This window comes from Macaca mulatta, chromosome 10, assembly GCF_049350105.2.
Source record: "Macaca mulatta isolate MMU2019108-1 chromosome 10, T2T-MMU8v2.0, whole genome shotgun sequence".
NCBI lineage: Eukaryota > Metazoa > Chordata > Mammalia > Primates > Cercopithecidae > Macaca > Macaca mulatta.
The window spans coordinates 90,145,143-90,162,172 of NC_133415.1; the positions used below are offsets into that span (position 1 = coordinate 90,145,143).

General features: G+C 45.0%; 1 protein-coding gene across 17 annotated transcripts in view; it reads left to right on the forward strand.

Annotated features, from left to right (window-relative positions):
• The first annotated feature begins 218 nt into the window (after positions 1-218).
• The window catches only part of MANBAL (mannosidase beta like), a 28,547-nt gene continuing 11,735 nt past the window's right edge, over positions 219-17,030 (forward strand). For 3 of the 17 annotated variants that reach the window (XR_013398590.1, XR_013398591.1, XM_077948294.1), the window contains exons 1-3: positions 232-263; positions 6,568-6,712; positions 12,404-12,609. Coding sequence is in view for 13 of the 17 variants with exons in the window: in XM_077948294.1 (XP_077804420.1) it covers positions 12,460-12,609 (150 nt within the window). In the remaining 4 variants the exon portion in view is untranslated. 17 annotated transcript variants of the gene reach the window in all.

Here is a 17,030-nt window from a genome sequence, read left to right on the forward strand (position 1 = left end):
AATTAAAAAAAAAATGTGCTGAAACGAGCTGAGGATATAGGAGCTTAAAAAATTGACAAGTTCGGGATTTCGTTTCCCCAAACCTCTTTGTCCAGCTCAAACCCACAGAACAGGGACAAAAGTCGACAAAACCCAGCGGTGGCTCACCCAGAAAGCAGGCAACGCGGGCGGAACAGAGCCCGTTGGTTGCTCAGTGAGCGTCACTTCCGGGACTCAGGGTCGCGGGGAACTACTTCCAGGGGAGCGGCGCGGCGGCGCGGGAGGTGAGTGCAGAGGCCTCGCGGCGGGGCGGGAGCCGAGAGAGAGCCGTGCTTATCGCAGCGGTCTGGCTTTTCCGGCCGGCGTGTCCCCAGCGGCGCCGCTCAGCGGGCCAGGCTGTCGCTCCGCTCAGGGCCTGAATAAGTTCCCGCGGCGGTCGTTCAAAAATTACTTCCGGAGGGGAGTTTGAGCCCCCCGGGAGGCGGAGGGCCTCGCCTGGTGCAGCCCTGCGCTGTCGTGCGGAGGCTGGACCAGAACCCAGGGCTCCTCATGGCCTGGTCCGGGCCTTTCCTCCCACGGGTGGAGCAGTAGGAGAACCCTGAGCTCCAGAGTGAGTCTGGCTAGGGTTGGAATCCATATGGCTGTGTTACCGTGGGCAAGTCACGGTTCCTATCTGGCCCTCAGTTTCGTCCTCTAAAATGGATATACACTCTTGTACTGCGGGTAAAGCGAGGTGGTAAATGTGAAGCCCTTAGTAGGTGCACAGTGCGTGTTTGTTGGACGAATTCTTTTTAAGAGAAGCGAGAAATGAATATGAGAAACACTTTTAAAATGGTGACAACACATTTAGATTAATAATTATATTTTGCAGGGCATCTGCACACCAGTTTCAGCCCACCAGCTACCAGTGTGACTTTGCCCAGAGAAGTGGCTTAGCTTTGCATTCTAATCTAGTTTTGCGCAGTTCTTAGGAATTTGTTATAATGGGACAGGCCAGGCTATACAGCCCATTGCCGTAAAGCGGTAACTTATTTTCTTTTTTTAAAAAGCCATTCTATTTATTTATTTAGAGACGGAATCCCTCTGTCGCCCACGCTGAAGGGCAGTGGCGGGATCTCGGCTCACTGCAACCTCCGCTTCTTGGGTTCAAACGATTCTCCTGCCTCAGCTTCCTGAGTAGCTGGGATTACAGACGTGTGCCACCACGTGTGGCTAATTTTTGTATCTTTAGTAGAGAAAGGGTTTCACCATGTCGGCCAGACTGGTCTCAAACTCCCGACCTCTGGTGATCCACCAGCCTCGGCCTCCCAAAGTGTTGGGATTACAGGTGGGAGCCACCACACCCAGCTTTTTTTTCTTTTTAATTAAAAAAAAAAAAAGTTCAAATAGAGATGGAGTCTCACTATGTTGCCCAGGCTGGTCTCGAACTTCTGGAGGCAAGATATCCTCCCTCCTGGATCTCCCAAAGTGTTTGGGATTACCAGCGTGAGCCACTGTGCCTGGGCTAAAACAGTAGCTTCTGACACTGGTTTCTACTCCCCAGTCTGTTTTCAGTTGAATTTTCACAACAGAATTTAAACTTACTTCATTAGAAGCCAAGAATGGCCTACTAGCACAGTACACAACGTTGGGAGATGGTAAGGCCTGTGGCAGTTGTGAAATCTGAGTTTTTTAGTCTTAGGAGAAGATTTAGTATTTGCTAAGTCTTGAGAGCTATACTTGTCTCAGTGGTTATTTATTTGTTTTGAAATGTTGACCCATTCTTTTTTTCCCCAGTAACATTTTTGTTTTAGAATAATTTTAGATTTACAAAGTTATCGCAGAGATACTTAAGTGAGTGCCCATATAGCCTACATTTCCCCTATTATTAACATCTTACATGTTGTCACAATTACTGAACCAATATTGATACCTTATTATTAACTCTAATCCGTACTTTATTCATATTTCCTTAGTTTTTCCCTAATGTCATTTTTCTGTTCCAGTGTTATCCGGGGCACCCTATTACATTTAGTCATCATATCTCCTTAAGCTCCTCTTCTCTGTGATCGTTTCTCAGACTTTCCTTGTTTTAGATGAACTTGAGGGTTTTGAAGATAGTACTGACTGGTCAGATATTTTGCAGAAGGACCTTTAATTAGGATTTGCCTATTTTTGACATGAGTAAGATCAGGGTAGTAGGTTTTGGGGGAGGAGGACCACTGATAGGGTTTGGCTGTGTCCTCACCCAAATCTCATCTTGAATTGTAACTCCCATAATGCCCACATTTGAGAGGGACCTGATGGGAGGTCATTGAATCATGGAGGTGGGTTTTTCCCATGCTATTCTCCTGATAGTAAGTCTCAGGAGATCTGATGGTTTTATAAAGGGCAGTTTCCCTGCACATGCTCTCTTGCCTGCCGTCACGTAAGACGTGCCTTTGCCTCCCCTTTGCCTTTCGCCATGATTGTGAGACCTCCCCAGCCATGTGGAACTGTGAGTCCATTAAACCTCTTTTTCTTTATTAATTACCCAGTCTCGGGTATTTCTTCAAAGCGGTATGAAAATGGACTAATCCAACCAAGGAGGTAAAGTGCTGTTCTCATCATATCATATCAAGGGTACATACTATCATTATGAGTTATCATTGACATCTGTTGACTTGGGCCACCTGGCTTGAGGTAGTAGTCAGGCTTTTCCAGTGTAGAGTTACTTTTCCTCCTGCACTTTCTGCACTGTACTTTTTGAGAAAGTCATTATGTACAGCACACATTTAAGGAGTATGGAATTATGCCCTATGCTTAAAGGCAGAATGTTACGCAAATTTTTTGGAGTTCTTCTCTGTGGGACATTTGTCTGTTCCCCTATTTATTTTTTGCTTACAGAGCCATTTATTTGTATCGGTGTGAACTCATGGATTTGTTTTGTTTTGTTTGCCGATTGCCCAGGCTGGAGTGCAGTAGTGCAATCTTGGCACACTGCAATCTCCACCTCCCGAGTTCAAGCGATTCTCCTGCCTCAGCCTCCTGAGTAGCTGGGATTACAGGCACCCACCACCATGGCTGGCTAATTTTTGTATTTTTAGTAGAGTTTCACCATGTTGGCCAGGCTGGTCTTGAACTCCTGACTTCAGGTGATCCACCTGCCTTGGCCTCCTGAACTGCTGGGATTACAGGCGTGAGCCACCACACCTGGCCTGAACTCATGGATGTTTATTTTATACTTTGGACCAGAATCCAGTGCTACTTTATTTTGTTGCTCAAATTATTCCTCCATTGGCCATTGGGAGCTCTTCCACTTGGCTCCTGTATCCCTTTGACATATCCCCCTCTATGTGTTTTGCTTTGTTTTGTTTTGTTGAGCACCTTCTTTCTATTCCAGACTCATCTAGTGTGTTTCTGCCCCAGTCCTAGAATTAGCCATTTCCCAAGGTGCCCTGGCTCCTTTTATTGGAGAATGGCCCAGAAAACAAGATCTGGGCTGTAGGTACGCTCAGTGCTTCTCAATGTCCTTGCTTCTAGGCCTTCGCAGTGGACAGAGCAAGAGACATATATATAGATGCCCAGATGTAGAAGTATTTCCATATATAACCACCTGTATCTGTGTTCAGCTAAACATAACTGATGTCCAGCTCTTATCATGACCACGTGGATTGTTCTAGCTCAGCAGTCCCCAACCTTTTTGGCACCAGGGACCTGTTTCGTGGAAGACAATTTTTCCACAGACTTGGGGGTGGGGATGGTTTTGGGATGATTCAAGTGCATTACATTTATTGTGTACTTTATTTCTGTTACTATTACATTGTAATATATAATGGAATGACCATACAACTCACCATAATGTAGAATCAGTGGGAGCCCCGAGCTTGTTTTCCTACAATTAGACAGTCCCGTCTGGGGGTGATGGGAGACAGTGACAGATCATCAGGCAATAGATTCTCATAAGGAGCACTCAGCCTAGATCCCTCACATGTGCAGTTCACAGTAGGGTTTGTGTTTCTATGAGAATCTGATGCAGCCGCTGATCTGATAGGAGGTGGAGCTCAGACAGTAATGTGAGTGATGGGGAGCGGCTGTAAATACAGATGACGCTTTGCTTGCTCACCTGCCGCTCACCTCCTGCTGTGCGGCCTGGTTCCTGACAGGCCATGGACTGGTACTGGTCTGTGGCCTGGGGGTTGGGGACCCCTCTTCTAGCTTCCTTTTCTTTTTTTTTTTTTTTTGAGACGGAGTCTCGCTCTGTCGCCCAGACTGGAGTGCAGTGGCGCGATCTCGGCTCACTGCAAGCTCCGCCTCCCGGGTTCACGCCATTCTCCTGCCTCAGCCTCCGGAGTAGCTGGGACTACAGGCGCCCGCCACCATGCCCGGCTAATTTCTTTTTGTATTTTTAGTAGAGACGGGGTTTCACCGTGTTAGCCAGGATGGTCTCGATCTCCTGACCTCGTGATCCGCCCGCCTCGGCCTCCCAAAGTGCTGGGATTACAGGCTTGAGCCACCGCGCCCGGCCTCTAGCTTCCTTTTCTTGCTTATCTGTAACCTCGCACTCCACCTGTGATGAACCCGACTCCCACCATTCACCATACATTTACTTAATTGTTCATCTTAGCATACATGTATCATGGTTTTAGAATTGCTCCGCCTGTATCCCCTGTGGGAAACAACTTATCAGCTAGAGTACAGTGTGTATGTGCAGTTCCTTTTGCCTTCAGTCTTACGGCTCCACTCATTTTCAAAGTTACTTAGGTCAGCACCCTATTCCCCTGCCACCCTTTCAGTGAAGTTGTTTAATACATTTAGATTCAAAATGTCACATTCTGCGTTCCATCCTGGAACACCCTGACTTCATGCGTGTGTGTGTTGGTGTGTTTTAAAAACCGGGTCTCACTATGTTGCACAAGCTGGTCTAAACTCCCGGGCTCAAGCAGTCTTCCTGCCTTGGCCTCTCACAGTTCTGGGATTATGGGTGTGAGCCACTGCCACGGCCTTCCTATGTGTTTGTAAAAATATTTGCATACATTAAAAAGTTTACGCTTTGTGCTGTCAAGTTTTTTGGGTTTTGACAAATGCTTAATATTTTGTATTCCTAATTATGGTGTCATACAGGATAGTTTCCCCTCCTTCAGGGATTATTTTTAACTTCTTTCAGATTTCACCTCAGCATTCCTGTTGCTTTTCTCCAAAATATATCTATAAGCTGAGAATTTACCACCTCCATAGCTACCACCCTGGTACAAGTGTGTCTTTTGACTGTTAAAGTAGCCTCTTCACTGGTCTCCTTGCTTTCAGTCTTGTCCCCTACAGTCTATTGTCAACAAAACAGCCAGAGGCATCATTTTGAAATGAGTCAGACCATGTGATTTCTTTGCTAAGAACCTTCCAGTAGCTCCCTTTTCACTCAGAGAATGGCCAGAGTCCTCATAACGGCCTGCAGCTTGCTTACTTGACTGTTCTTGATCATGACGCTTATTCCTGCCTCAGGAACTTGGCCCTTGCTGTCCCTCCATCCTGGGATACTCTGGCAGATGTTTAAATGACTTATTCCTTTGCTTTCTTCTTTCCTCTGTTGAAATGTCACCTTCGCAGAGAGGCCCTTCCCCGACCACTTCATATTAAATAGTACCCTCTTCCTCCTTCCTGTATGTATTGTAATACTCACCCCTGACATTGCATGTGTATGTGTGTGAGTACTTCCAGTTGAATGGAAACTCCGTGACAAGGACTAGACCACTGCCTGGCACATAGTAGATTCACAGTAAATATTTGTCCAATGAATTAATGTCTTCTGTCAGCAGTGTCTGGCACTCAGGGGTGAACTTTGCAGTATCTAGTAACCTCACGAAATTATTTGCCTCATTCAGTAATAAATAATTAGGCACCTTTTGTTAAATTCTGATAGAGGTATGAAAGTCTCCCAGTGTATGAAAACCTCTACCCGTAAGCAAGTCTGGAGCAGGACAAGGCTAGAGGCCAGGATAGCAGCTCTGCCCTGACTCACCAGTAGAGTCTAGGGAAACCTCGTGGCCTCTCAGCTCCTCCTTGTTGTTAAATGATGACGCTGTTGGTTGAGGCATCTGCCCTTGCTTTCAAGGTGGGAAACAGAGGCATAGGCTTAGTCATTTACCAGATATTTACGAGTCAGGACCTGGCATAAACTCAAGATATACTCAAGATCCTTGCTGTTCAAGAGATTACAATGGATCAAGTAGAAAACAGTAGATTCCAGTGTAATATTTCTCAAAGAATAAGAAATAACATTCTAAAATTTGATCCAGCACATACATGCTCAGATGTAGATGGGTGTTTAAAAAGCTTCAGCATATAATACCGGCCCTTAATGTGATACTCTCTGATATTTTCTATTGTTATTTACCTACTTAAATAAAGTGCTGCCTAATAAAAGAAAAAATGCTGGTTGCAGCCCCCTAAATGGTTTTCGTGGCTCACTAATGAGCCACAGCCTACAGTTTGAAAACAATTGACATAGTGGGTAAGAGCCCTGGCTCTGGAGAAGCCGGCCCCTTTGAATCTTGCCTTTGCCACTTACCAGCCAGGTTATCCCTGGGTAGGTCACATAACCTCTCCAAGCCTTGGTTTTGTCATCCTCATTAGTAATACCACCTCCCAGCGTGGTGGCGAAGTGCATGAGTTGCTGCCTGTAAAGTGCTGTTCACAACACCTGGCCATTCATTTGCCGACTGCTGCTGCTGCTGGGACAATGGCCGGGGAACAAAGCCTGTCACAGCGAGTTGAAGGGGTAAGTGTCTCCTAGTTGAGATCTGCAGGATGAATAGGACTTGTTTGACTTTGGTCATCAGGAAAGAAAACTCAGAAATACTGGCAGGAGAGCTGGGAAGTAAAGCGCAGAGGTGCAGAGAGAACTAGATGAGAGCTGTACAGCGCACACAGTATGTGTAGAGCAGTTTGTTTTCCAGAACCTTTTCACAACCAGCCTCCTATTATACCTGTGCTGTCCAGTAGGGAAACTTTGGCCACATGTGGCTTTTTATGGTTAATTAGTTAAATAAAATTAAAAATTTAGTTTCTCTGTAACCTCATTTAAGTTTTCAATAGCCACATGTGGCTGGTGGCTACCATTTGAAGAACACAAATACAGAACATTTCCATCACTGCAGAAAGTTTTATTGGACAATGTGTCATTATACCCTAACAAAAGTCTTGTGAAGGAAGTAGGTAGGGCATAGATTTTTCTTAGATACTTTATTGTTTCATAACAGTCCAAAAAATTAAAACTCATGACTTCACCTTAACAGCAACTATTTATTTCTGTGGCCTCTTTTGATCTTTGGCCCATGAAATCAGCTTATAGATGGTTCCAATCATAGTGTTTATACAATTGCTTATTTTTTTTTCAATTAATGTTACTTTGCAAAGACTTTCCACTGAGCTGATCCACAATGTTTGTGTTTGCCATGTTAGTGAAGAGGGATTATACGGTGATGTACCCTCACTGGGTTAACTGCTTGCTGATTGCTGGACGCTGGCTTGCTTCCTGTTTTTCGGTATTATGAATAGTGCTGCCATGAACTTTTTTCTACCTGAAGGCTTTTTCTTCTTTTGAATTGTTTCCTTACTATAAATTCTAGGAAGTAAGTTATTCAGTCAAAGGATATAATCACTATTATGGCTCTTGTTATATTTTGTCTAATTGCCTTTTTTTTTTTAAAGGCCTAAATGTATTATAGGTATTATTCTTGCTTGGCTCATGAGAACATCCTGTCTCCAGAGGTCAAGGGATTATTAGCCCAAAGTGTAGCTACTTGCAGATAGAGCCAGGGCTTTTGTCCTCTGCTTCCCGACTCTTGCCCTATCTTTCTATTGTACCACTCCAAATATTTATTATCACAATGTTGCTGTTAGTAGTAACACTAGTGAATCCGGGTATTTATAACCTCATAAAGCTTGTTACAGCCTTAAGCAAAAAGCTTGGGGCCAAGGGCATTTTAAAAAATGCACACTTTATGAGGTGCAACTGCGGAGAAATGAGAACGCATTCTTAAGCGTTGGTATTCACGTGTTGGTGCTGGTAGAGGCTGTTACATTTCTTCCAGTGAAGCTGTTCTTGCAGCCGCCTTGGAATTTACTTCAGGGCCAGTTTATGAGCCACCCCAAGTAATCTGCTTGGAGTCTGAGCATCATACCTTGTATTTGACCAAAAATGGTATTCCTGAGCTCAGTGCCACCTGATTCACTGCACTTGGAACCAGATGATGTTGGGCTCTTTCCAGAAGTCAAATCCTTCCTGGGAGGATGAAGATCTGCCAGCTCTGAGGATTCTGGAAAAAAAAAAAAAAAAAGCCTCAAGCTTTGAAGGCCATTTCCATGGTAGACAGACTGATGTGAAAAGTGGCCATCCTGTTGCCCCAGGCACATGACCTTCCAAAGTGACCAGGTTGAAAGGGAAGCAATATCATGTGTGAGTCCTGCTCTGTTTACCTACGAAGGTCGTTTTTATTATTCTCGGTGACTTCATGTTGGAAACATGGTGCAAAGCAGTGAAGCAGCAGAACCAAGGTGGAGACAGGCCTTTTTTTTTCAGATGGAGTTTCACTCTTGTTGCCCAGGCTGGAGTGCAATGGCGTGATCTCAGCTCACTGCAACCTCCATCTCCCGGGTTCAAGCGATTCTCCTGCCTCAGCCTCCCAAGTAGCTGGGATTACAGGTGCCTGCCACCATACCTGGCTAATTTTTTTGTATTTTTAGTAGAGATGGGGTTTCTCCATGTTGGTCAGGCTGGTCTCAAACTCCTGATCTCAGGTGATCCGCCCGCCTCAGCCTCCCAAAGTGCTGGGATTACAGGCGTGAGCCACCGCGCCCTGCGAGGCAGGTCTTTAGGATTGTCTCTACCCCAGGGCTTCCCCATGGAAATATACAAGCTATGTATAATTTTACATTTTCCAGTAGCCACATTTAAAAAGCAAAAAGGGGCAATGCCTGTAATCCCAACACTTTGGGAGGCTCAGGCGGGAGGATTGCTTGAGCCTAAGAGTTTGAGGTTACAGTGAGCTATGTTTGTGCCATTGTACTCCAGCCTGGGTGACAGAGTGAGACCCTGTCTCTAAATAAATAAATAAATAAATGGGTAAAAAGAAACAGATTTTTTAAAAATTGTGACAAAATATATGTAACAAATTTACCATTTTAACCATTCTTAAGTTTAAGATTCAGTGGTATTTGCAGTGTTGTATAACCGTCATCACTGTCTATTTCTAGGACTTTTTCATCTTTGCAAACTGAAACTCTGTACCCACTAAACAGTAACTCCCCGTTTCCCTTCCCTCCAGCCCTTGGTAACCTCAATTCTACTTTCTGTCTCTGAATTTGCCTGTTCCAGGTACCTCATATAAGAGCATTCATACAATATGTGTTCTTTTGTGTCTAGCTTATTTCATATATATTTATTCAAAGCTCATAATGTTTTCAAGGTTCATTCATGTTGTAGCATGTATCAGAATTACATTTCCTTTATGGCTGAGTAATATTCCATTGTATGTATATACTACGTTTTGTTTATCCATTTTTCTGTTTATGGACTCTTAGTTGTTTCCATCTTTTGGCTATTGTGAATAATGGTGCTATGAACATTAGTATCTTGAGTCCTTGCTTTCAGTTCGATTTTTTAAAATTTTAAACAGGGTCTCTCACCCTGTCACTCAGGGTGGAGTGTAGTGACGCAATCACGACTCACTAACTCACTGCAGCCTCGACCTCCCAGCTGAAGCAATTCTCCTGCCTCAGCCTTCTGAGTAGCTGGGACTACAGGTGTGCACCACCATGTCTGGCTAATTTTTAAATTTTTTATAGCGACAGGTTCCCACTCTGTTGCCCAGGCTGGTTTTGAACTCCTGGGCTCAAGTGATACATTTGCCTTGGCCTGTCAAAGTGTTGGGCTTACAGACGTAACCCACCGTGCCCAGCCAATTGTTTTTTACGTGTATTTTTTGGTGTCATGGTGGGATGGGGGCAGGGTCTCGCGCTGTCACCCAGGCTGGAGTGCAGTGGCATGATCACAGCTCACTGCCTTGAGCTCCTGGGCTCAAGTGATCCTCCCACCTCAGCCTCTGGAGTAGCTGGGAATACAGGAGTGAGCCACCACTCCTGGCTAATTTATTATTTTTTTTGTAGAGATGGGGTCTCGCTATGTTGTCCAGGCTGGTCTCGAACTCCTGAGCTCAAGTGATCTGCCCACTGTGGCCTCCCAAAGTGCTGGGATTACAGATGTGAGCCACTGCAGTCATTTCAACATGTAATCAATATGAAAACATTATGAATGAGATAGATTACATTCTTATTTTCTTTTTTTTTTTTTTTTTTTTTTTTTTTTTTTTTTTTTTTTTTTTTTTTTTTGAGACGGAGTCTCGCTCTGCCGCCCAGGCTGGAGTGCAATGGCTGGATCTCAGCTCACTGCAAGCTCCGCCTCCCGGGTTCACGCCATTCTCCTGCCTCAGCCTCCCAAGTAGCTGGGACTACAGGCACCCGCCGCCATACCCGGCTAGTTTTTTGTATTTTTTAGTAGAGACGGGGTTTCACCGTGTTAGCCAGGATGGTCTCGATCTCCTGACCTCGTGATCCGCCCGTCTCGGCCTCCCAAAGTGCTGGGATTACAGGCTTGAGCCACCGCGCCCGGCCTACATTCTTATTTTCATACTAAGTCTTTGAAAATGGGTGTCTAATTAGCATCTAAATTCAAACTCGCTGCGTTTCAAGTCGTAATAGTCGTGTATGGCTCATGGCCACCATATTGGATAGCTCAGACTTAGCAAAACATTGCATTGTGGCACAGATCTCTGGAAACACAAAGGGTTTTAGATTCAGATAGGCCTGATTCCAAAGTAAATTTGCCCCTTTATCATTGGGATGGGCAGAAGAAAGCCACTGATGGGTGCTGTGGTAGAGGGGGAGCAGTTCAGTCATGCCAGTGGAAGAGGAGGGTGACAAGAAAGGCATGTTGGAGAGATGACACTTGAGCTCAGCCTTAGAGGCAGAGTTGGGGCTTTGTCAAGCAGTCAAAGTAGGAAAGGACATTCTTTGCAGAGTATGCAGCTTGAGCAGAGGCCCAGGATTTTGAAAGAGCCCAGTGCTCTTGGAGAACCACAGCAGTTCTTTCAGCTCTACCAGGATATTAGGAGCGGGGGCCCTGCCGAGAGGAGAGGCTGGAGAGCTGGGCTGAGGCAGCACCTTGCACCACTGGCCACCACTGCCCCTGTCATTCACGCCATCAGCAGCTCTTGTCTGGCTTATTGGCAGGGGCCTCCTCCTGGCTCTCCCTGTGTCCACTTTGCCCCTCCCCTTGTTGTCCCTCCTCCATTTAAAAATGGAAGTCAGATCATGTCACTTTTCTGCTCAAAACCCTTCAGTGGCTTTACATTTTACTCAATCAAATTGGAGGTATCAGGGTCCGACCCCGTTCCTCTCTGATCTTACCTCCTTCCACCCTCCCTCCTGATCACTTCTCTCCCTGTATTGGCCTCATTTCCCCACCCTGGGGCCTCCACACTTGCTTTTTTCCCTGCCTGGAACATGTTTCCCTCAGATTCTCAAATGGCTCACTCTCTCACTTCTTATCTCTTCCACTCTATTCCCATCTCTGTTCTTCAGAGACAGCCTTCTTGTCACAAAATAAAGTGATGCCCTTAAGTTTTTTCCAAAATGCTTATCACTACCTGGCATATCACATCTCAATGTGTTCATTGTCTCCTTCCATCCTGAGCATGTAGGCCCCAAGAAAGCAGGGGTTTGTCTGTTTTGCTCATTCTTCAGTGCTTGGTATTCAAGAAATACTTGTTGAATGGATGACTAGATGAATAAATAAACAACAAAACCTGAAACGTGGCAAGCCTTTAGTAAATGTATGTTGATTTGAGATTTTTGTTGAAGTGCTTCCCTTTGCATTTATTTATTTTTCTCAACTTTATGTTTGGAAAACATCAGACGTACAGAAAAGTTGAAAGAATGGTTCAGTGACTAACCATATGTCCCCAGCTTAGATTCAAGAATTGTTAACATTTCACAATTCCTGTATATATTCTTAGGGGGATGTGTGTGTTTGTTCAAGCTAAAAGTCAGTTGCTGGGTGCGGTGGCTCACGCCTGTAGTCCTAGCACTTTGGCAGGCTGAGGCGGGCAGATCACCTGGGGTCAGGAGTTTGAGACCAGCGTGGCCAACATGGTAAAACCCTGTCTCTACTGAAAATACAAAAATCATCCGAGTGTGGTGGCCCATACCTGTAATCTCAGCTACTCGGGAGGCTGAGGCAAGAGAATGGCTTGAACCCAGGAGGCCAAAGTTGCAGTGAGCTGAGATCATGCCATTGCATTCCAGCCTGGGTGACAGAGTGAGACTCCATCTCAAATAAATAAATAAATAAATAAATAAATAAATAAAAGTCAGTTACAGAAATATGACACTGACCCTTTGCATTTACAAGTTGGCTCTGAAGAGTGGCGAGTCAGAAGAGACATCAGGCAGCCAGCAACTTGGGCCATGGCCTCTGACCTAGACTTCTCACCTCCGGAGGTGCCCGAGCCCACTTTCCTGGAGAACTTGCTACGGTACGGACTCTTCCTGGGAGCCATCTTCCAGCTCATCTGTGTGCTGGCCATCATCGTACCCATTCCCAAGTCCCACGAGGCGGTGAGTGTTTCCTTGGGAGCTTGAGCTCCTCTGAGTGCCAGGCTGGATTCTGAGTACTAACAGTAGATGCCACCGCAACTAAAATCAGCGGGGTCTACAGTGGGCCTTTTTGATTTAGCGCGCCCCTGAGTTCCCACCTGGTGGGTTGAACCACATAGTTAATACTTTATTTGTTCATGTACCCATTAAGGAGATTTTTATTTAGTGCCTACTACATTTCAGATTCTGCTGAAAGATGTAGTGTCTGCACCTGAGGAGCATCTAGTCCTTGGGAGGAAGGCAGATAACAAAAATATACCCCCATGTGCTCCCATGAGAAGTACAGAGTACATCGAGGGTATATAACAAGGGGGAGAGACCTGATCTTACCCTGGGCTGTGGTCCCTGACAAGGAGACAGTGTTTGAGCTGAGACTGAAGGAATGAGCAGGCTTCTGCCAGGCGAAGTGGGCAAGGGGCGAGGGCAACATTCCAGGGAGAGGGCATTGCACGTGCAAGGGACTCAGAATAAAGGAAGGGGCTAGTTCAAGGAACCGAATGAAGGTGACTGTGGCCAGAGCACAGAGGGACATGATGAGAGGTGCAGCCAGAGGTGTGGACAGGGGCCAGAGGGTTTTAAGTATGAGAATGATGTCAAATTGGCTTTTTTGTTGTTGACTCTTCCTCTGTAAATATCTTCATAACTATACACCCTCCTTCTGCCCATTTTCTTGCCCACTCATTTGCTGATGGCATTGATTTGTTGGAGAAAGCAGGTCATCTATCATGTGGGATACCTACATCCCAGGAATTGGCTATTGCTTCTCTGTGGTGTCATTTAACGTGTTTCTCTGTTCCCTGTGTTTCCTATCAACAGGCGTTCTATGTAGAGGACTGATTCCATTCCAATCAGGTTATTGGGTGTGAATACCTCAGAGCTGGTGCTGTGTACTCCCTACTATGTGGCATCAACAGGCATGTGATGTCTGGCTGCTGCACATTTAGAGATTCTAGGATTGATCGGTGGGTTTAGGTGGTACCAGCTGATGAAAATCCCCTGTCAGTCTTTCATCTAAGTGATTTTAGCATCCATTGATGGTCGTTGCTTAGATCCATTATTTCCTTCTGCATCTGTTAGCTGGAATTCTTTTTTTTTTTTTTTTTTTTTTTTTTTTTGAGACGGAGTCTCGCTCTGTCGCCCAGGCTGGAGTGCAGTGGCGCGATCTTGGCTCACTGCAAGCTCCGCCTCCCGGGTTCACGCCATTCTTCTGCCTCAGCCTCCCGAGTAGCTGGGACTACAGGCGCCCACCACCGCGCCCGGCTAATTTTTTGTATTTTTAGTAGAGACGGGGTTTCACCGTGGTCTCGATCTCCTGACCTTGTGATCCGCCCGCCTCGGCCTCCCAAAGTGCTGGGATTACAGGCGTGAGCCACCGCGCCCGGCAGCTGGAATTCTTTAACAAACTTTTTCCTTATCACCTGTATGATTACTCTGAATTACTCTTCATAATGAAGAGCAGGAAAAATGCTTGGTTCTTTCCCTTTATTTATCAATTTTCAAAGTTGTGAATTCAGACTCTAGCAACCTCCAGTGTTGACCAGTGAAGCTTTGGTTTTCATAGCATTTTGAACATATTTTTTATATATTTGATATGTTTTAGTTGTTTTTTTTTTTTTAGGGCACTTGTCTGCCATTAATTTGTTTTTTATGTTCAGTGGGAGCCCCTTTAAGTTGGTATCTTTGTTCTTTGTCAACTTCATTAGTCTTTGATATTTCCTTGCTTCATGGTTCAGTAAGATGTCACAGGCTCTTTGTGTGTGTGTGTGTGTGTGTGTGAGACAGGTTCTTGTCTGTCGCCCAGGCTGGAGTGCAGTAGCACAATCACAGCTCACTGCAACCTCTGCCTCCCAAGTTCACGCAATTCTCCTGCCTCAGCTTCCCAAGTAGCTGGGACTACAGGTGTGCCACCATGGCTGGCTAGTTTTTGTATTTTTAGTAGAGACAAGGTTTTGCCATGTTGCCCAGGCTGGTCACAAACTCATGGGCTCAAGCCATCCACTTGCCTTGACCTCCCAAAGTGCTGAAATTATAGGCATGAGCCGCTGCGCCTGGCCCCAGGCTCATTTCCTGCCCCAGACTTGGAATCAGTCATTTCTCTAAAATGCTCTAGTTCTTTTTAGTTAGAAAATAGTATTTAGAAGCTACAGTTGGGGCATTAGAAATTCTCGGTGCTACTGAGCTCTTACTGCATCTAGGCCTTTCAATAAACGGAAATAGAAAATAAACATTTTTTAAGAAATGAAAAAGTTGTGAGTTCATACTAGTATTTCCAATTCAAATGTAAGGTGATAGTGTTTCTATTTATTTGATTTTATACTAGAGTCTCGTATTTCTTTATCTTATGCTGGAAATCTTGTTCTCAATAACATTAACAAAGTGATGTGTCTGCTAGAGCCTTCTGTATCCGAGGTCCTCAGGACCACCCCAGGTTCAGTGATGCAGTAGGGGGACTCTCAGCTGTGGCAGTGAAATGGTACCAGGTATGGCAGCACAGGGAAAAGGTACATGGGGCAGAGACTGGAGGAAACAGGCACAGGCGTCTGCATGCTCTCCCATTGGACACCCAGAGGAAGGAGTTGCGGCAATGCGTGTGAAGTGTTATCTAGCAGGGAAGCTCGTTAGAGACTCAGTGCCCACAGCTCTTATTCAGGACTGGTCACAGAAGCACCCTTGGCCTACCATGTACCAAAATTCCATATTTCCAGAAAGCAAGCAGGTGTTCAGCGTGAACCGTATTGTTTACACAGTTTAGGCGTGGTGAGCCACTCTTATCATTTCTGGGAATTGTGAGAACCACCTGGAATCCAAGTTCCCAGATGCCAGTCAAGGGCCAACCTTGCAAGCATGCTTCTCTAAGATTAGCGATGTATATTAACTTTATTCTGCACATCTACAATATGCCAGTTACATTTTTAAAATAACTATATGTTTACTACTAAGATTCAGAATGAAATTTAGACTTCTTTGTGGTTCTTCTTTGGCCTTAAAATATGTCTCTGTGAGATATAAGGTCAAAGTGCTGTGTTTAGTAACTATTTTTCTCTGTGTAGGTCTCCCATCATGAGATATAGTTCGGTTAATTTGCTTCAATCTGTTTTTAATTTTTAGGTATTTTTAACATTTTTATTTAATTTGTTTTAATTATATAATACATTTATATACAATATTTCTCAAAGTCAAAACTATATAACAAGGTATATTCACAGAAGTTTGCTTTAATCTCATTCTCCTCCACCCTGTTCTCTTCCTTCCCACATAGTTAACAGTTGTTATTAGTTTATCTTTTCTTTGTTTCTTTTTGAAAACAGTAACAAATGCATATATATGTGTGTGGTGTGTACATATATATTTCTATTCCCTCATTTATTAAATAAAAGATAGCATGCTATTAAACACAGTTTTGCAACTTTCTTTTCTCACTTAATGTACCCAATATGTTCTGGAGATCCATATATCTTGGAGATCACTGTTCCTGGAGATCCTGCTTCTGTAGCTGGGAGGATGATGGGGAATTACTGATACAGTGTGGAACCTATTGATGCAGTGGGGAACTATGGTGAAGGAACAGGCTTAGGGTGGGTGCAGGGAAGGAACATACCAAGTTCAGTTTTAAACAGACGCTTTAACATATCCAGGTGGTTCTGTCAAGAAAGTTGGTGGATTTACAGGTCTCTAGCAGGAGGAGTGCATAGACTGAGTGTTGACCAGCATGTGAGTGTTGATAAGATGTCATCTGAAGCCATGAGAAGGGACAGGGTCTCCTAAGGAGAGAATATGGAGGGAGATGAGAAGAGGGCCTAGGCCAGAGCCTGGCAGGGCTCCAGCGTAAAGGGGACAGGCAGGGGAGGAGCAGCCAGCAAGGGTGGGAAAACCTTGGTGAACAGGGACAAGTTTGTGGCCTCTAGGTTGTCTTGTCCATCTGTTATTCTGGTGTCTTGAGAAAGATCACGATTGGAGTTCTTCCACCCACAATTGTATCACATTTTAAAAACATCACCCCTGTGCTCTTGGGCTCTGCCCCCACAGATGTGTGCTATTCGGTATTATAAATAACAAACGTGGTTGTTGGTGGTGGCTGATGAGGCCTGCAGAGAGTCCTGAGGGAGGGAGGTGATGAGCCTTCTTGTTTTATAGGCAGAGTTGTGTGGCTGTTTGGAGAGCAGGGAGGCTGCTCACCTCCTGTTGTGCTTGAAGCCCTTAGAGGTAAGCCACAGAAGCCTGGGTTAGTTCAGCAAACTTCAGAAAAGGAGCCCCTTTATTGTTCTCTTTAAGGTTTTCAGTGGGATAGTGTGTTAAAGTCTTTTGAGGCAGGGAGTTGACAAAGGGTTCAAAAATATGCCACCAAACCCCCCCCACCCACTGCCATTTAGAGGTTAATTTTG